General features: G+C 42.6%; 2 protein-coding genes across 7 annotated transcripts in view; one reads left to right on the top strand and one right to left on the bottom strand.

Moving 5' to 3' along the window:
• Positions 1–8,803, bottom strand: part of CASP8AP2 (caspase 8 associated protein 2) — a 30,091-nt gene extending 21,288 nt beyond the window's left edge. Inside the window, exons 1-6 of one of the 2 annotated variants that reach the window (XM_027825488.3) lie at positions 8,491–8,803; positions 5,849–5,924; positions 3,662–3,736; positions 2,473–2,573; positions 1,167–1,241; positions 2–117 (exon numbers count right to left, since the gene is read on the bottom strand). In XM_027825488.3, the coding sequence (XP_027681289.2) occupies positions 2–117; positions 1,167–1,241; positions 2,473–2,573; positions 3,662–3,736; positions 5,849–5,897 (416 nt within the window). In that variant the 5' untranslated portion in view covers positions 5,898–5,924; positions 8,491–8,803. Of the gene's footprint in view, position 1; positions 118–1,166; positions 1,242–2,472; positions 2,574–3,661; positions 3,737–5,848; positions 5,925–7,545; positions 7,733–8,490 lie in introns of those variants that run through there. The other variant, XM_027825487.3, reaches the window with a different exon arrangement.
• Positions 8,804–8,835: 32 nt separating this feature from the next.
• Positions 8,836–20,970, top strand: part of MDN1 (midasin AAA ATPase 1) — a 162,289-nt gene continuing 150,154 nt past the window's right edge. For all 5 annotated transcript variants that reach the window (XM_037894480.2, XM_037894479.2, XM_043542661.1 and 2 more), the window contains exon 1: positions 8,836–9,156. In XM_037894480.2, coding sequence (XP_037750408.1) covers positions 9,058–9,156 — 99 coding nt within the window. In that variant the 5' untranslated portion in view covers positions 8,836–9,057. The remainder of the gene's footprint in view (positions 9,157–20,970) is intronic.

Here is a 20,970-nt window from a genome sequence, read left to right as displayed (position 1 = left end):
CCTTTGGTGGAGGTTACTAATTTCCTCATCTTTGCGATTAATTTCCACTCTAGCAGTTTTGATAAGTGCTGAAATATTCTTTTTAAGTGCCTGATTTTCATTTTGTAGAATGGAGTTCTATTTAAAAAAATGCATGGAGAATTAGCTTCAAATATTTACCCTCACACATGCACTAAAACATCATTAGACACATAGGATAGCAATTAGAAAAACAGACATTCCTATTAAAACAGACTACAAAATGTATGGCAATAGTTATGTAAAAGGCAGTGAATGAATGGTCTCTACACGAGTCAAAAGTCTTCATTCTTACTTATGTTCTTTGTGTTTTTGATATATTAAAAAAATTATATATAATCACCAAGAGGTAACCATGTTTTATACTGAGTGCCCATAGAATTGTACTGATGTAATCCACATCCTTCCTTGCTCCAGGCCCTCTACTATTTGTTGCTCTCACTGTCATTGTGTCAAGTGTACAATTTAGCCTGGAAGCTGTACAATTCTCTCCTGGCAACATTAGTCTACAGCAGGGCCTACTGGGGTTGATAGTGGGCATCAGATTGTTCTCAGTAAAGCATGACAAAATACAATTATGTAAGAACAAATTCTGAGGCATTGAGCATTTTCAGCTCTTACTGCCATCAGTGGGAGTTGAAGGTGGTTCAGCATCAGGTCTTTATTTTTTGCTTTCAACTCCCTAATCTTCAGGATTAACTACTCTGAAGGGCTGTGGAGACCCTGACACATTATACATTAAATAGACAATATCAACAAAAGAACTGAACATCTTTCCAGCAGCAGCCATCCAGCTCGCTCTCTCTTTTTTTAATTTTTTAATTTTTTAGAAGTATAGAGTTAGGGTTCCTAACAGGCTAGCTTACATTATTGTATGTAATTTTAGAAACACAAGTTTATCTAGTAATCTACTAAAGGCACTGTCACATTTTGAATATATCCTACAGAAGCGCAACAAATGACTGTCTTTTGCTTTAAAGATTCCTGGGAAAGTTCTTGCAGTAGATACCTACCAGAAAGATATGATATTTAATTAGTTGTGTTATTATCTCTTAAAGCAATATACTTCGGATGCCTTATTAGCGTATTTAAAGCAAACTGAATTCTCATTGATAAAAGTTTTAAAGATACCCTTTAGCACACAGTACCTGTGCCTGTATTTCCTTAAAATTCTTCATCAACTCTTTAATCTGCTGCTGACATTTTCCATACTCTGCCTTCAACTGTAAAATAAAGGAGTTTTCACTTTATAGAGGATGACTATTTTGCAAAAGTTGGTTAAGTTAACGGTTCTAAGATTTGTATCTGGAAACTGTTCTTTAGTTAAGGACATAGCTTATAAAATGACATTTCTTCCCAATACCATTCTCATTTTAAAATATTAACTGGTCTAAAAAGCTGTCAGATTTAAAAAAAAAAATCATGTTAGCTTATTTATGTGAGTGTATAAAATAACTTCCCCAGTTTGGGTGTTAAAAAAGATATGAAAAAGCTCACTGACTTTCACATGAGTAGAATAAACTTACATGTGCATATATGTACAACAGTAGTAAGCTAGGGAGGTACAGGGAGCCAAGCCACTAGGAGATGAAGATGAGCTTATCTGGAGTCACAAAACAAGCTTCTGCAGAAGGGGACTTCTGATGAGTTCAAAAACTGTGCTAAGCAGCAACTCTGCATGCATTCCTTTTCTTACAACCTTTAAGAGCTGTATGGGCAGAGCAAGTATAGCTCTCTCTGGTTTTGTAAAGTACCAGTCCCCATCAGGGACCCTGTGAACTTTATGTAATGCAGAGGACTCATATTTTAAACTAAATATAATGAAAAATGCCAAATCCCAACCCTTCCAAAGACAGTCAAGGAACAAGTTCTTGTTGAGGTAAAAAAAAAAAATAAAGAAAGTTTTAGAGTTTCTAATTTAAGATATTTTTTGAATCATACAGAAGTTAGGAAACTTTTATAAAAATGAACATGCAATTTTCCAAACAGTCATACTTATATCACAGTTTAGCCAACTGCCTCCAAATTTTCAAAACATTTTTTTCTTTTTATTCAGGAACTACAATTCAGAGGTTTAAGGTAAAGTAGTATAAGTTTTGCAGTTTCAAGATTAGTTTTCTGAGAAGCCCAATCACACCCTTAAGTATCCAGACCATTTCTCCATAATCAGTGCAAGAATTTTTTCATAATATAACTGGGAGGAGGACTGAAATGTCAAAGGGTATAATCTCATCATGACACTTCATACATTAACATGAGAATAGACAATGCCATAATTAGAACACAAGCCCAATTCTCTTACATAACCTTTGAAATTAAGATAAAATTGTTTAGTACATAGTTTTGTTATATTAAAGTTTTTTTTCTTCTATGATTTGACCACCAGTGTTGTTTTAAAAACAATTTTTGCAGTCTGCTAGCATGTGACATAGCTGTAATCATATTAATACACACATCATTGTAAGTTGCTTCCTTTGCAGTTCCTTCTTCAATCAGGATCTCATCAAATAAGTTTAAACAGTTTCTTGTGGGTGTAGAGTTTTGAGCAGGATTGTCTGAAATAAGAAATACTCATTAGGTAAAGGAAAAAAATATGATCAAAGTAGTTTGTGTTATGCAGTGAGCAGACTTCTGTCATAGAGGAGAGGCCTTTTAAACAAGACAGCTCACATTCTTCAGTGAGAAAGTCACAACAGTAAAAAGATTCTCCCTGCCCCACTTTAATATTTGTGCTACTTTTATTTTATTTGAAAATGTAAGGGCCTAATTTGCATTCTAATGTAAATGTAAATGAAATTTACTTTTAAAGTCTACTTGCAAATATTTTGTTTACATTTTTTTATAGTTGTTACTGATTCATAGGACAGCTACCCTCACTGAGGTGCATTTTACATGATTGGTTAATACTGTTTCCAATTAAAACAGAGAGCAAATGCATAGCAAGCCCTTTAATTTAAAAGTGCTGAGAAGGGGTAAATCTAGATGGTAGGCCAAGTTTCCCAGATTTTAAAAGTCAGTAATTAATGGATAGCCAGAACAAAGTGTGTCTTGCAATGCATTCTGCATCTGGCTGGGTTCAGTCTCAGAAACATTTCGAGTGGGAAAAGAGGGGCAGAGACCAGCTACCAAGAAAGCCCAGCCTCTGACTCCTGTGAGTTACAGGTAGCAGGCAGGTCAGTCAGAAAGAGAAGGGGCAGTCTCACACTCAACCCAGTTACCAAGAATGTTCCAAAATGAAGGGCACTTAGAATATAACTGGCAAACTTTCCTCTTTGTTGTTTTATGTCCCCTTTCAAGTCTTGACTCACATGCTTTAGCTCCACTGTAATGCAAAAGCATAGACCACAGACGTCAAACACTCTCCCTCATCCTATCTGTATGTTTTGTTCATCAGTCACCTCCTATTCAGGCACCTAGACTTCAAAATCCCTGTGACAGGGATGTTATTTGGCTACACAGTGCCTACCACAATGGGGCCCCAATCCTTGACTGAAATTCTTAGATGCTACCATAATACAAATAGATATTATTAACATAATGCACCCAGTCAGGCAGGTGACACTTTATTTGTGTGTAGCATCAAGAATCCTCACACAGTAGATCAAACTGAATAAGACAATGCAGCAGTTTACTGTCAACACACCTGAAACAACTGAAGTGCTGTCCAAACCATCATAAATATCCACTGAGCTCTCATCATCATCCCTAAAAGAGGAAGCTGCAAATAAAGCAAGATCAAAAGCAAAATTTTAAAACTTTTAGTAAGTTTTAAGCTTTACTCTTTCTATGCGAGTGTGCATTTCACAGAACTACAATTAACACTAATGTATTAACGAACAACGTTTTACATTTGTATAGCACCTATTATCACCAACTACTTTATAACTAAGCATATGTACTGCTAATGGAATACAGCTACCTCTGGGATAACAAAAATAGGCAAAGGCTACACACTGGTGGGAAATAGGGACATTTTGGCCAATGACACTAAGGTAAGTTTCCACTCCTATGAAAAAAAAAGTCTTTAGTGTCAATGAGGAAAAGACAGACCCTTGGTTCCCAAAGTCTTAGACAGAAGGTCTACACATAAATAAATTTGTAAGCAGTAAGTCATCCATATTGAAATTTGAATCCCTAGTCCAATGGCACTTCACAGCCAAAGCTTGGACCACTCTGGAAATTAGATAAAAGCTTCATAACACCAAATGATAGAAAACTACTGCTATTTTTAAAATCTCCTCATAGTACATTGATAAGAAATTTAATATAGCAATCTGTTTATGTAATCTGTGTTTCAATTCAAATAGCTTATTCATATGATAAAGTTTACTGATACTTTAATAATATAACTAGAGCTCATTGGAAAAAGCTGGTTCATCAGGACTGAAATTTCCCATGAAAGCAAGCCTGGGGTCCCTACCAACTCACTTGGCAGGCTTCGGGGGAGCCCCACCATGTGGACTGCCTTGGGCCAGGGACTGCAGGGCTTCCAGGCTTCCTGCAGCAGAGCAGGGAGTCTGGAAGCCCTGATTCTGCAGCAAGGAGCCTAGAAGCCCTGAAAACTCTGGCTTGAGCTAGGAGTCAGGAATCACTGGGAGCCATAGCTGTCAGGGCTTTCAGGTTCCCTGCCTTGCAGCTGGCAGCCTGGCAGACTTGGTTCTCAGCGTTTAAGCTCCTAGCACTGCAGCAGAGATTCTGAAAGCCCCATATGAATCTGGAGCTGTCAGGCTCCCTGCCACTGAACCAGACTCCTTGGCCAGTTGGCTCCCTGGCCTGAGCCAGACTCTTGAAGCAGCTAGCTCCACAGGCTGTGGGAGTCAGCCAGCTGGCCTGGGAGTTTGGAAGCCCTGAAATCGCAGCCACGGGGCAATCTGCATGGCAGGGCTGCCCCACAAGTGCAGCCCCCTGGATCTCTGGCAGCTGTTGACACAATTCACACCAGTTTCACTGCAACTATTCAATGATGGGCAGGAATGAAACTGATATAATCATGTCTATATCACTCAGCTGCTGCTGGATGTCAAGGAGTCTATTTTATTTTAGAATCACCATGTTTCAGTGTTCCAAAAGAAATTTTTTTCCAAATCCCCCATTTCACAAGAAATTTTGAATACTGAGATTTCTTGCAAACTTGGGAAATTCTGAACATCTTTTGTTTGTCTTATTTTTCAGGTTAACAATCCCAGTCTTTTCAATGTCTTTTCATATCAGACTTCTCATGCCTCTACTCATTCTCACTGGCGTTCTTCGAACCCCTCCAATTCTGCAACGAACAGTTATTACTACTGTAGATATTGGTATGCATAGTGCACCTGAAATTTGATATCTGGTCTTGTGTGCCTTGTTTTGATTTTCTCTTGGTTGGGAAAATAACATTTACAGTATCTTGATTGCTTGTGAAAGTAAATGTACTCATGAATATACAGCAGACACAAACTAGTACACCTCCTATAATAATCCCACATAAAAAACTATTTTAAAATGGAGTTCAGGTTGAGGGAAGCAATTTAAAGGTAAGACACTACTGGGATGTTGTAGTTATCTCAAAATCCTGCATTACAAACCCAGGAAATGCAGAGTTAAGGTTACACTTAAAATCTACACATGTTAAGATACCCACACAACCTTAACTCTGGCCTGTACTGGCACCCTGCATTAGCCACATGATTATAGCATTTTAGTACTTGCAGTACCAGATTAGATTTAAATGATTTTTAAAGACACATTCTATTATTTTCACTCATCATAGTATTACTATACATATGGTGTGGAGGATTTGTCTTCATCTTGCAAAGTAAAAAATTAACAACCTATTTAATAAAGGTCTTACCAGCATAAGGGATATCACATAATGTCAGTCCATCATCATCTGTTTCCATTATATTAACTCCCTACAGCTTCCCCATCTGCGTGTACAATAAAAAAGCAGAACAGTTAGATTAACCAATATTTGAAAACTATATCATGAACTAAAAGCATCTCTAAGTATCACTCACAACAGGTTTGAATGTGGCACTCATTCTTTAATGAGATCCAACAACAAGCGAAGTAGATCTAGGTGGATTTTTGATGCCAGGTTACAGAATATAGCTCTGTAGTCTGGCAAAATAAACAAGCCTTTATCATATAAATGAAGGACAACTTCATGCAGAATTACAAGTGTTCTTAAGCAAGACAAAATTATATTAACCTCTATTTTATTTAGTATTGCTAAATAATCTTCTTAGGAAAAAGCTTTCCTAGGCAGCCAGTTCAGTTTACACTGCATAAAGATAATAGGTCTACCAAGTGTATTCCTAAACCAATTAATGAAAATAATCCAATTCCACTCCTGCCTACACTTAAAAAGTAAATTCCTGTTACAGTTAAAAACCAAAGCAGCAACCTGTATGACACTGCACATTTACATGACATTTTTCCTGCCAATGGGTCCAACAGCACTTAGCCCAAGACAGTGTACACCAACTGGAAACTATCATTTAATCCTTCCCACCACCATTGACATGTGACCACCGCTGAAGTGAGGGTGGCAGCCTGGTGAACATAGAATAATACAATGGGGGCGGGGGCAGGGAGACTAAGATATCTGGATACCAGCACAAGTAACTATGCTATGAAGTCTTTACCAGGGCATACACAAAGGGCAGCATCAAGAGTCTAAGTGGGTGGAGATGTTGCTCTCCTCTAGACTTTCTCCAGTTTGTCCACATCTCTCCTGAAGTGTGGTGCTCAGAACTGGTCACAATACTCCAGTTAAGGACTTGTCAGTGTTGAACAGAGTGGCAGAATTACTTCTTCTTGCTTACACCACTACTGCTAATACATCCCAGAATAGTGTCTGCTTATTTTTTGCAACAGTATTGTACTGTTAGCTCATAGTTAGTTTGTGATCCACTATAATCCCCAGATCCTTTTCTGCAGCAATCCTTCCTAGGTAGTCATTTCCCATTTAGTAAGTTATGCCAGGGATGGCAATAGGGAAAATAGGGGTTATGCCATGCCGGGAGGTGAGGGAAGAACAGGGATTGGGTTTATGACTGGCAAGGGATGCTGTGGGCTATGCCAAGGTGGTAATGACAATGCCTGGACATGGGGCAAGGGCAGACGGGAGCTATGCCAGGCTGGGGGAAAGGGGGCCAGCTGGGAGAGGGCATGTCAGGCTGGGGATGGGCAACAGCTGGGCAGGGGACCATGCCAGTCGGGGCAGCTCATACTGGGTGGGGGTGGCAGCAGCTAGGGAGGTGTCGCTGTGCCAGGCTGGGTGGGGAAGGTGATGGTGGGGGCTGTGCCAGGCAGGGAGTGGCCGTGGCAGCAGCGGGGGGGGTGGGGTGGCGGGGTTGTTCCAGGCTAGGGATGGTGGTGGCTGGTGGGGGGGCTGTGCCAGGCTGGTAGCTGTGGGGGGGAGGCTGTGCCAGTCCCAAGGGGGCTATGCCGGGCGGGGGGCGGAGATTGGGTCTCTCTCTTCCAACCCCTCCCCCTGGCTGCGAGTATCCGCCTGGCGCCCCCTGTCCCGCTCCCTTCACCAACCGGTTGGCGTCTCTCCCCCGCCGCGGCAGCTTCCCAGAAACCCGGGATCCCCCCAGGGCCGCCGTTGTCGCCGCCGCAGGTCCCGCAGGCCGGGCCAAGGGGAGGAGGGGCGGGATTCGGTCAACTGCCAGCCACTCAACAGAGACGCACAGCACGCAACCTTATTGACATCACTAGTTCCCGCCTCTAGGAAAAAACAGTTGGCGCGAAAGTGAACCGTCTGAGGCGGCCCCGCCCCCAAGAGCCTGGCCCCACCTCCTCCACTCGAGCTCCGCCCCCTTTCCCCTGCGCCCAGAGCTCCGCTCCCAGACCCTGGCGCTCCACTCTGCTTCCGGGGCGCCTGCCCCGAGCAGATGTACCTGCCGGGAGGGAGGGGTAATGCCTCGCGTCCTAGGGCAATGGGCAAACGAGGAGGTTCATTTTTAAGTCTCTATTTTCACGCCGTAGCTAAAAATACAGCTGCACACTCCTCGTGCTCCGCCCGTGGGCAATACTCGGGGCGGCCAAGGGGGAGCGAAACAGCGCCGCGAACTGCCTTTGCCTGTGTTAGTGGCACTGTTTGCAGCGCTCACATGACATTATTCGTTTTTCACCACCACCCCCTCCAGCGGCGTGTTGGGTACAATGAGCTGGACAAGGTCTCCGTCATGAAGCATTTGCAGCCTGAGGCCCTTATTCAGTGAAATTAAATCGACTCGGTGTGGGTATAAATGGATCCCCTTGTAGGATCAGAGTCTAAAACAGGAGGCCCCGATCCTGCTGTCACTGTATCAACGTCAAAACTCCTTGAAAATATTGTCAGGCTACCACCTTCTCATCCAGATTCCCTCACCAGGCTCCAGTGTGCCCTGGTGTCTACAGACCACCGCCAACACGCGAGGAGATAGCAACGGTGCATGCGCCGCGCCGCTAGTCAGTATCAAAACACGACCATGTTCTAGTTACCTCGTCGCCCTGCTCCCCGAGCCCGACCTGTTCGCCTCATACACCTGCTGTCTCCTCGCTGCCCAGGTAGCTGCAGTGTCATATCAGTAGTTCAGTGGGCACTGAGGAGCCTTGGCAGCCGGCAGGACCGAGCTCTGAACGCTGAACGAGCAGTAGCATCCGAGATCACAGGGAAGGGACAGGGTAAAACTCGCCCCAGCTCCCGATGCTGTGAGTAGAACTGCACCTGCTCCCGGGGAGCCCCTTGGAAAACTACAGATCCCAGTATGCAGCGCTCGATCTTCCCAGTGGCCGCTCAGGCTCACGGGGGAGTGATGCATGCTGGGACACGTAGTTTTCCACCGGCCCCGCGGCTGGGGACGCGAGGCTTCTTCCTTTCCCTCAACGGCGCTGCTTGGTGACGTTTTGCCAGAAACGGAAGCTTGTCCAGCGCGAGCTGCGCGTCTCTTCTTGTCCCCCACGTGTCGCGGTGTATCGGAGCTTCCGAAGGGAAGCGCGCCCCTCCCCCTCCACGAGAGACCCCGGAGCTCGCGGCGGCAGTGGCGGCGGGGGCTGTGGCGCGGGGACATGGAGGCCCTGCGGCTCCACCTAGCCGGTGCGCTGCAGCTGGTGGCGCAGAGGAACGAGAAGAGCAGCAGCGAGCTGGGCAGGTTCCTGGCCAAGCAGGTGAGCGAGTGGCCGCGCAGCGCCAGCGCAGCTCCCGGGGGCACGGGGCAGCTCCCTGGGCACCCTCCCAACCCACGCTTCCCCCCGCTCCCGCCTGCTGCGTCACCCGGCTATCGCTGTGGGGCTGGGGAGGAGAACAAGGGCACCCCCTTCTTCTGAAACACCCTCACCCCTCGTCTGCTTCGCCAGAGCTGCCCTCCCCAAAGACACGACGCCTCCCGCCCTCCATCTCCCTTCGGGCAGCGTCTGCTACGGAGAGCAAGGGACAGCTGCACCCTGTGCAGGGAACACCATGCACCCCCATCGCCCCTCCATCTTTGTTTCCTGCGGGCTCTCACCCTGCAATGCTTGTCCAGCCCTATCTTCTCACCCAGGTGTTTCCGTAATGGGGAAAGGACAAAACACCTTTTCTACTGCTCTGCGTAGTTAGATCTTTTCTTCTTCTGGTCTCTGTAGTTGGAGCCACGGGAGCTCCCCTTCTGACATCTCTGTACTCTATCCCCATCGACAGCAAACTGTTCCTCCTTGGTTTTAACCTCCACTGTCTTCCAGCGCTATGGAGATGAATCTGCCCTACAGTGAGAGCTAGAGGGAGCTAGGCATTGAGATACCTTTCATGCTCTGGGCCTCAGTTTCTCTGCTTCAGTCCCCTACACTTCAGGATGTATTTATCTCTCACTCTTCTCTGTAAATATTAGAGGGAATATGGCCTAGTAAAGTAAAGGACAGGAAGTTCTATTCTTAGCTTTACCACTTGCTGTGTGATCTGGAGAAGATCTCTGACTTCTATGTGCTTTAGTTTCTTTAGTTAAAAAGTAGGGCTACTTATCTATGTTGTGCTGATGTTGAGGTCTAATTCATTTATGTCTGTGAAGCATTGGGTGGTCTTCATTTGGAAGGTGTTGGAAGAGGAGATAAAAGTGCAAAAATTTTATATTATAGCATCTTTCGTGACTGACGTTTCAAAGCACTTAAACGGCATATCTGTATACATAGGGCTCAAAATACACTTTCCCATTTGAGTGCCTAGTAGGAAATGTTCCTGATGTCCGAGAGTGAGGGAGCCTAAACCATCAAACTTTTTCAGATGTAAACTTTCATTTCAAAATGATTTTCTCTCTGCTAAAGTTAGGAAAAACCTTCCTACTGTGAAGCAGTAATTTGCAGTCTTATTTATTTTTAGACAAGGCTGTTCATTGGTGGTTACAGTTTTCTCAAGCACTAGTAGGAGCAAGGTGAAACTGATGTGCAAGGATGTAGCCAACTCTATAAGCGAACATATATGTGGGAGATCAGATGGATGTGAGAACTGCAAACATCATTGCACGTGGAACTGAGTAATTGTCCGTGACTATTGTAGGCTGTTGTCGCCTTGCTTTGCGCTGTTTATTATTTTCACATAAGGTGTTGATGCACTTTGCTTCAAAATAGTTAATGGTAACATGACAAACCTGCCACCACCTTGCTCTGTCATGGGCTGTTTCTTCCCAGTTACTGGGCTCAACCTCACATGTTTTCAGATTTGACTTCAGTGTATCTTTATACCATTTGTACCAACAACCATGAGAGTGACTGCCTTGTTGTAACTGACCATAAAATATGGCCTTGAGTGTTCTTGAGTCAGCTGTACAAACAAGGTGCCCAGACCAATGCAGCTGAGCCATTATGAGCATGTTTTGAGTGCCCGACATCTGTCATCAATTAAGGATTTTGGTATTAGGAATCTTGATCAACTATTTGACCCTGCAAACAGACTGAAGGCAAATGGGACTGATCGAGTTTCCTGGAATGGGGCAATGTGGTGTTCATGTCTCACAGTCATACAGAAGTGTCGTTAGATATTTTGATTATCGCTTATTTTGGTGCCCTTATCATTCTGTAGGTGATGTGGCAACTTCCCAAATGCAGAGTTCGCCTTAGACAGCATGCTCTCCAGGTATCAAGAGGAGCGTTGAGAGGAGTGGTGTTGATCTTAATAAATGGGTAGACATGCACATCTCCCTGCACCGGTTCATACAGTATTTCAGGGGTTTTTTTGGACTAATTGTGAAACCAAAGCAATTAACTGCATGAACGAAGTGATCAGTTATAAATTGAATGTCATTAATCTCGTGAACAGCTAGTGCACAAAGAAAAGGAGTACTTGTGGCACCTTAGAGACTAACAAATTTATTTGAGTCTCTAAGGTGCCACAGGTACTCCTTTTCTTTTTGCGAATACAGACTAACACGGCTGCTACTCGGAAACCTGTAACTAGTGCACAGTCATCAGCAAATAAAAGTAAAAAGTAAATAATAAGTAAAGCTGCCACTTTTGTATGAGCACAGAAGTGTTGCAGATTAAACAATTTCCCATCGGTGCAGAACTGAATAAATATTCCTCTGTCAGTGTTATGAAATGCATGCATAAGCATAGCCAAAAAAAGGATGGAAAAGAGTATGGGAGCAAGCACAGAGCCTTGTTTGGGGCCATTAGTGACAGTGGTCTGCTATCTTTCCATTTTCCATCACTCTGACCATTATCCCATTATGGAAGGACCAGATGACAGAAATAAACTTTGCACGGCATCCAAAGATGAACAGAAGTTTCCGGAGTCCCTCATGATTTACAGAATCAAAAGCCTTGGCTAAGTTGATTAACACCATATGAAAACCACAGTTTTGTTCCTGGAATTTTTCCTGGAGCTGAGGGGCTGCAAAGATCATGTGTGTAGTGCTCCATTCAGACCGAAATCCCCACTGAGACTCAAGGAAAATGGTTTCCAAAAATAGTTGTTAGGTCTATTCAGTATAACCCAGGAGCAGAAGGTAGGGAAATGCTGATATGATGATCACCTTAAGGGTGATAGGGCAAACTGATAAAGGTGAACAATATTGACATCCTCGAAATCCTGTGACACTGACTCTTGCTCCCATATAATTTGGAAGAGCCTTGTAAGGTGCCTTGCAATATGGTAGCCAGCCTGCTTGTACAGTTCTGCTGGAATGGCATCTAGTCCAGGTGATTTCTCTGTTGACATCTGCTTGACTGTAGTCTTGTATGAGGTAGGGGCTGGTGCAGGCCCTTCTTCTAAAGGGTGTTGTGGAAGAGCATTCATTGCTTCCTCAGGGATGTCTGAAGGGTAGTTGAGAAGTGAACTGAAATGTTCCATCCATCAAGCATTTCTTCTTTGTCAATTAAAAGTTGATTGCCATCCAGAGTGCGTACAAGGGTTATCCCGTTTCACCTGGGGGCATACCCAGCATGGAGAGCAGGAAAAAAGCTTTTGGTGATTTTGCGGTCTGCTATCGGTTGTAATTTTGCCACTTTGTTTTCTGCCACTGCTTTATCGTTTGCTAAAGTCTGGTCTGAACCATCTGATTTGCTCAGTGATATGCAGCCCTCCTAGCAGCTGAACTTTATCTGCTTTGTAGGCTTGGAGCAAAAGCATGCAGCGAGTTCAAGAGCTGACATAGTTGAGAATCATTCTCATCAAACCAGTCCGGATATTTCCTCTTAATAAAGTCAGAAACTTCAGCTGCCAAGTTGTAGGAAACTTCAGCTGCCAAGTTGTATATGTTGTAGGAAATTGACAAGACTGTCAGAATGATACATTTGGGAGCTGAATCTGACAGGCAAGAAGCAGTGGAGTCAGGTATTGAAGTTATTCATGAGGGAGAAAGACCTGAGAAATGGAAGCGGGGAAGGGTAGAGTAGCAAGAAGAGCAGAGCAGTCCATCTCTCTCTGACTGCAGCCAGGAGGGAGAATGTATGAGAAATAGTATGAGAGAGAGAATGTCCTTCCCCTTTCCTGTAGCTTTAGGAGAAGGTGAGCTTCAATTTTATTACTCTTGCTTGCTGGAAACCGATAGAAAGATGGATTGTAGAATAGGGGCCAGTGGTAGAACCCTGGTGGATAGCAGTTAATTCTTTTGGCGAGATGAAAGGCTGTTGTGGTATTGCCAGGCTTTGGACCTTCAGTTTCCGAGAACGTAGTACCTTATATGTTAGGCTGGGGTCACTCAACAACAATCATCTCCAGCTATCCTTTCTGTTCATCATTTTAATTTGCTAAATATATTATATCTTTATGGCTTTATATACAGGATACATTCTGCTTGTATTGTTCTGCAACTTCAATACTTTTGTTTGGCTCCCTTCTCCTCGTCTCTTTAGTGTTTCATAAATCATTGTCAAAGGGACTTGTCCAAAATCTATTTGGTACTCCTGGGGGAATTCTGTGCCACTGCACAATGCAGAATTTTGCAGAATTCCCCATTTTCCCCCACAGAATTGGGCTGCAGAGCTGCTGGCCACCACCAGGGGCCGCTGGACTTTGCAGTACCCAGCTCTCAGTGAGCGGAGCATCCAGCCTGGCTGGGCTGGAGGCTGCACGATCTGCTTGATCCTCATTCTCCCAGGGAGAGGAGAGGGCCCGGGAGACCCAGCTCTGGCAAAGGGTAAGGAATGGCAGGGCTGCACCGCACCATGTCCCCTGGCAGGACAGTAAAGAAGCTGGGGGGAGTAAAGCCTCTTGGGGTGCTGGTGTCTGGGCTGGGGGGTATCCCGCAGCTGGGCTCTCGGGGAATGGGAATGCAGGGGTCTAGGCTCTGGGGGCCCCACATAGCCTCCTCCAGCACCACCCAACTGGAACTGGGTTGTCATAGGGTTTTCTTTAACCCTCTGCTCCTGGGGGAATCTTTTTTGCTGCTGACTATATTGTTGACATACTTGTTGACAGGTATTTTGAAATAAATTACAAAAATAATTGAAACTGGAATGATTATATTGTGTTATTTTGACAACTAAAATATGCAGAATTTTGCAAAATTTTAAAATATTGTGCGCAGAATTTTTTAAATTTTGGAACAGAATTCCTACAGGAGTAATTTGGGGAAGAGAATCCTGCTTTTGGGATTCATTTTAAAGAAGCATTTAAAGCTTCTCCCTCTTGTTGTAAGGGATTTTGCTGTTCATGCTTAAATGAGTCATATAAATAGTGTCTCAGCTAAAGAAAAATAATCATGCCAAAATTTCAACCACTCTTAATTTCCTGACCCTGCATTTCTGGGTAATGCAAGCAAACCTCATGTTTGTGAGGGGCAGCAATTAATTTGAGTCTAAAATGAGAGGTATTGGTGTGATTACGGGCACGTGGTATTTATTTGGACTAGATGAAATGAGTTTGGCTTAGTACAGTTTTCACTTGCGGGGGATCCATATCATGCAGCACCCACACAATTGGCACCCTTGTTGGCAACTCTGCGAGAAGCTAAGGATTGAATTGTCATGGCAACAGAATGACCCTTCTCACATTTAGAGGGATTTTTCTATCTAGAGTAGGTTGAAGAAAGGCTGGTAAGGAAAAGTAGGGGGAAGTTGTCACTGCTGCTAGTTATGCCTTATTTACTCTATGAACAGAGGATTTCCAGTTTTCAATGGTGTCAAGGGGATATCTTTCACAAGCACTAGCCTTACCTATTAAAGCTATGTCTGCACTGCACAGTCCATGCTGGCATAGCCCCCTTGTGTAGATGCAGCCTACCACCAGAAGAAGAATTTTTCTGTCTGCCTGTAGGAACACCACCTCGAATGATATTAGATAGGTTGAGAGCAGCACACTTCTGTCGATATAGCTGCATCTACGTTTTTTTCCACATCTAGTGATCGATATAGCTAAGCCGATATAACTTTTAAGTGTAGACCCAGAGTTGTGCTGCATCCATGTGAGAATGTATCTTCAATTTTTGTGTTTAAAAATAATCAAACTCAATTGTTCTAGTAATGTTTACAGACACCCTGGTCCAGTAGCAATGTAAACGTGAATTAGCATAATAGGCATTATCACCAGTATTTGGGCATCTGCCACAATAAAATACTCAGCCTGAATGTTCATATCATATAGGAAAAGGTACTGTCACAACTAACATACATTTTCTATTGTCCTTAATGTGCAGTAAATATTTGGACTTCAAACTCTTTTGAATCAGAACGTTGCATTTTCATGGGTGCAGTCTCATATGCTGGTTTTATTAGAGAAAGTCGTTTTGGCTCCTTGTGGCAGTGTGGGGTTTTGTTTCCACAGTTCAGAAACGTAAAGGTCAAACTACAAGCAGGAGGGTAACACAACATCCTTCTTTTTTTCTCCGTCTTTCATCACTCTGTGAACTGAGCAACTTGAATTGAAAGTTCTGAGTCTTTGGGCAGTTTCTCTATGTAGTTATGGCTTAAGCAGCAAGTAGGAGAGAGCATTTGAGAGAGTCTTAAGGGACATCTGGGACACTAGATTCTGGTTCTCAAATTGGTTGATTCTTTGGGATTACTTTACGTTTATGCTAGTTTATCTTGCATTATGACTTTCACTTCTCAGATGTATATGAACTGAGGGATTTTTTAGTAAAATAATAATTTGCAGCTCTCAATCATTTTACCAAGGAGTTATTGTCATTACTCCCTTCACAGATGGGGAAACTGAAGAACAGAGAGGTGAACTTGCTCCCCCAAGGTCACCCAGCAAGCCAAAGCAGAGCAAGAATAGGCTCTATGCTTCCGGAGACCCAGTCTAGTACCCTAACAACTGGGGCAAACTGCCTCCTCCTTAAAATGTTAAGCTTTAAAACAAACAAAAAGATTTAGCTACCAGATATGCAGTCACATAACATGTAGCAAAGGGATGGTTTGTGCTCAGTGCTGAGCTCTTTCTGCCTCTGTGGCTCTGAAGAGCTGTGGTTTCTGTGAGTGATTCTATTAATAAAGAAGCTTCTCCTGCAGAGGTGGAAATCCTCCATCCCTGAGATGGGTGGTTTACAACAGTCTCTTCAAACACTAGCAATCTGAAGATATTTGGTCCTTACTGGGCTTTAACAAGCCTTGCATTTACACATGCCATTCAGGGTATTGCCTGGTTGTAGTTGCACATATTGTTTTATCTCACTCTTTTTGGCCATTTCTTGGTAGTAGTTAGCTTTTTCCCATTTACCATGCAGGAGGATGTGTATGTGAGACAGGTGTGGTTCTGTCTGACTTTGTAGATGGCTCTAGCTGCTACGTGTAAAGCCACTAAAACTTTAGTCACAAAAAAATTAATGATCCTTTTTTAAAAAGGATCAAATATGGTGATCTACCATGACATGCATGTTCTAACCTTCAGTACAGGAATAAAAATAACTCGCTAGATACATGTTCAGAATTGGGAGAGAAATATCTCTTAACAATTTATTATATGTGTTATCATAACATCAGATTGGCTTGTGATTGCTGCTCTCTAGTGTTATGAACCTAGTCTGCCGATGCTTTCCAAATCAAACTCTACACTGGAAATAAACTTTTGATACTTAACTTGCGCACCATTCATCTTAATGCCCTTCACGTCAGGATGATATGGGATCTGTGCACAGACAGAGTGCGCAGTGTGTACATGTTCTCTTTTCATGTGGGACAACACAAACCTGCAATTGAATCTCCAGGTCAAATGAAAGTGTAGCTTTCAAATTAAATGATACAACTTAACACTGCACAAAACATTTAGAACAAGGAAATAGTGTTTTGAATAAAACCCGATAGGAGCGCCATTTGGCTGTCAATCCCTCCTCGCAGGAAGGCAACTGAAGATTATTTTCAGCTGCCCTTGGTGCAGTTATGCTTCTTCATCCCCTGACCCTCTCCTTTTCAGTACATTTGTGATTAGTTTAAATTAGGCACAAGCCTTTACAGCTAGAAAATGGCAGTTGTTGCATTTGTATCTAGCTCACAGTAGTGACCATGTTATCTGTTATCCTTGATATTAGTTTAGGTGGGACTGTTATCCTCCCCAATCTTTGTCCTCATATTAAATAGTTTATTGCCTATCAGGAAGTTTCCTGTTCCAAGGCAGTAGAATGTACTCTTTGTTCTCTATAGCAGTGGTTCTCAAACTAGGGCTGCCGCTTGTTCAGGGAAAGCCTCTACTGGGTCCGGCCAGTTTGTTTACCTGCTGCATCTGCAGGTTCCGCCGATCGCAGCTCCCGCTGGCTGTGGTTCGCCGCTCCAGGCCAATGGGGGCTGCGGGAAGCGATGCCGGCCAAGGGATGTGCTGGCCGCCCTTCCTGGCCCGCCAGGGGCTTTTCCCTGAACAAGTGGCGGCCCTAGTTTGAGAACCACTGCTCTATAGGTTTGTCTTGGTTAGGAAATGTGGTTGAGCCTAGGCCAGGCTTAGGCTATGTCTACACTACTCACCTTACAGCTGTACCGCTGCAGCTACACCGCTGTAAAGTCTCCTGGGTAGCCACTGTGTGCTGGTGGGGGAGAGCTCTCTTGCCAGCATAATTAAACCACTCCCAATGAGTGGCGGTAGGTATGTTGACAAAAGAGCATCTACCACCGACATAGCGCTGCCCATACTGACACATTTGTTGGTGAAACTTATGTTGGTCTGGAGGGTGTTTTTTTCACACCCCTGACTGACAAAAGTGCTAGTAGAGACAAAGCCTTAGTTGACACATGCTAGCTAAGCCTGACCTCCTCCATAGGTATGTAGGTTACCACCTCAGCTTATTTTATCTGTCTTGAGCTTAGAACGTGACGAGCTAAAGATGTTACCCTATATCTACATGAGGAAAAAGGTCAATTTCAGTCCAGCTTAGCATAGGTTGGCTAACTTAATTTAAACTCAGCGTCTTCCTACTGTAACTCTAAGGGTAAGTCTAGACTATAGTTTGTGCTTCCATTTTAACTTGAGTTAAATGATCATCAGTTAATTTAAAACAGCATATTTTTAAATGCTAACCTAGACACTCCACAGATGTTTGTTTCAGAACACAAATGTTTAAACCAAACCACACACATTTGTGGAGTGTCTCCGATCATCTTGGCAAATATCAAATGGTGGACCTATCTTCCATGAATGTATCTAATTCTTTTTTGAACCCAGTTGTACTTTTGACCTTCAGGACGTCCCTTGGCAATGAGCTCCACAAGTTGACTACATTGAGTGAAGAAGTACTTGCTTATGTTTGTTTTTAAACCTGCTACCTATTCTGTCATCAGGTGACCCCTATTTCTTTTGTTATGTGAAGGGGTAAATATAATACTTCCCTATTCACTTTCTGCATACCATTCATGATTTTGTAGATCTCTAACATATCCTCTCTTAGTCGTCTCTTTTCTAAGATGAACAGTCCCAAATCTTTTTAATGGGTTTCAGAGTAGCCGCCATGTTAGTCTGTATTCGCAAAAAGAAAAGGAGTACTTGTGGCACCTTAGAGACTAACCAATTTATTTGAGCATAAGCTTTCATGAGCTACAGTTCACTTCATCGGACGCATTCAGTGGAGAAAAAAATATATATATTTTTAATTTCTACTTGAATGGAATTTGTTCCATACCCCTAATAGTTTTTGCTGCTCTTTTCAGCATCTTTTCAAATTCTACTATATCTTTTTTTGAAATGGGGGCCATCAGAACTGCATGTATTATTCAGTGTGTGGGTATACCATCGATTTATGTAGAGGGATTATGATATTTTCTGTCTTCTTATCAATCTCTTTCCTGTTAGCTTTTATGACTGAAGCTGCACATTGAGCAGATGTTTTCAAAGACCTACCCACAGCGACTCCAAGATCTTTCTTGAGTGGTAACCACTAGTTTAGACCCTGTGGTTCTGTATGTATAGTTGGGATTATGCTTTCCAACATGAATTGCTTTGCACTTATCGACAATGAATTTCATCGATCATTTTGTCATCCCCTCAGCCTGTTCAGTGAGATCCCTTTGTAACACTTTGCAGTCTGCTTTGGACTTAACTATCTTGAGTAATTTTGTGTTGTCTGTAAATTTTGCCACCTCACTGTTCACCCCCTTTTCCAGATCATTTATGAATAGGATGAACAGTACAGTCCCAGGACCGATCCTTCTGGGACCCTGCTATTGATCTTTCTCCACTGTGAAAACTGACTATTTATTCCTATCCTTTGTTTCCTGTCTTTTGACCTGTTGTTGATTCATGAGAGGGCCTTCGCTATTATTCCGTGACTGCTTAGTTTGCTTAAGAGCTTTTGGTGAGGGACCCGGGGTGGATTTGATTTACATCAAATTGATTTAAATCATAATTTCAATCACTAGTCAGGAAGACTCAATTTAATCATGGATTTCTACATAAACGTGCATTCTTGTTGGTTGGTATAACCTTAATACATATTCTTCACAACTCAGAGATAGATGTAGGTTTCATTTTCAGAAGGTACACCCTACACATTTTTAAGTGATTTATTTTGAAAACTTTTCAGATTAGTTTTACAGGTATATCAGAAAATGAATGATTGTTTGGTTATTTCATTTACCAAAGGTAATTGAAGCAGATATTTATGAAGTCATTGGGAGGTGAACTATCTCCAGTTCATTAGGTTAATCATGAATATTTGGAAGATTTTCTTGCCATGCTGTATTAGGAGGAGAACATCGCCAGACAGACATTTAAATTGTTTTATTTAACTAAAACAACAATGTTATGTATTCTGGATTTTTTTCTTCAACAGCAAACATATAATATTTTAACAAAACAAGCATATGAATTTTTGAATGTAGTTAAACATTCAAGTTTTTTAAAATCAGGTTTGTTTTTGTTAACATTGTTTTTAACTAAAATAGTTAAATTAAATATTTTTTTTAAAAAACAGAAATTAAATCGACTATGTCAGCCAGGTCAACATGAGAAACTTAAAATATTGGCTTCTGCAGCTAACTCAGTTGTCCTCACCTTTGTTTTCCTGTTTGTTCATAATCTGGAAAAGAAAAACAAGCTTTCCTGCTTTTTCAGGTCCCAAACGATTTCTCAGTTTGGAATGAATTAGTCCAAAGGAAGAAAATATTCTTTCTACACTGTCAGAAGAAGCTACTGCTGTTAAAAATTAGATTATCACTTCAACAGTCTCTGAATCCAAGTGCTTAAGTGACTTCCACCAGTTCACTGGTGTGACTTTCTTTAAAACATCATCAGCAAACATATTTCCTGAATGGTTCACCCTTAGCTCTGAAGTTTATTATAGTTGGCATTATTGAGGGATGATTGCTGGATGTCCATGTCATAGCTAACTCCTCTTCTTCAGCAGTTAAGGTTTGACCCTGGTACCGAGTATTGAGAATATTTGCAAGAAAATGAGCTGGAGACAGTGCTTGTCCTATTCTTTTTTTTTTAATACTTGTAATTTAACTCTGTCATTGCATATTTCTCTTTCTAAGATCTCACTCAGTTCCTTCCAATTTTCAACAGTGTCAGCAGTAAAACAGCTGTTTCCCTGCATTTTGTTCAAGGCTACAGAAATAGGCTTCAGGGTACTCAGCATGTGTTCAACATTTCTCTTAAGCCCAATGTTGAGAACTTTGGCTGCTATCATGGAGGCCCTGGACTTTATTCTCTTAGCTGGCAGCCTAAATTTTACCTCGTTGCCTGTAGAACCAAAGGACTGTCTCAGAAACAAAATAAGCACCCCTGCTAGCTGTCTTATTGGAGTAGCTAAGGATTGAGTAGACTTGGAGACTAAATTACTCTTTCACCCTAGATGTGACCCCTCCATGCCGGCATTGATGTATGTGAGTGGTATACGGAAATTGAGCTGGTGCTGTTTGTGTATTGCCTGACTTATAAAGCCTCAGCTTCTCATCTTCCACAAGTGATAAAATTAATACCCAATTTGCCTGCTTGGCTTTGTGTATTTTCATTGTTGCCTTTTGACTTTACTATGCAGACTCATCTCTATACTAATCTATATTGTCTTCGTACAACTTATCAATTGTTACAGCAGTTAAAAATAATAGAATAGTTTTGCTACTCAAAATCGGGCACCTGTTTTAAATTCTGTA

The sequence above is a fragment of the Chelonia mydas genome, chromosome 3 (genome assembly GCF_015237465.2).
Source record: "Chelonia mydas isolate rCheMyd1 chromosome 3, rCheMyd1.pri.v2, whole genome shotgun sequence".
Taxonomy (NCBI): Eukaryota; Metazoa; Chordata; order Testudines; family Cheloniidae; genus Chelonia; species Chelonia mydas.
Note: the sequence above shows the minus strand (reverse complement) of the source record. Positions and strands in the feature narration are given on the sequence as shown.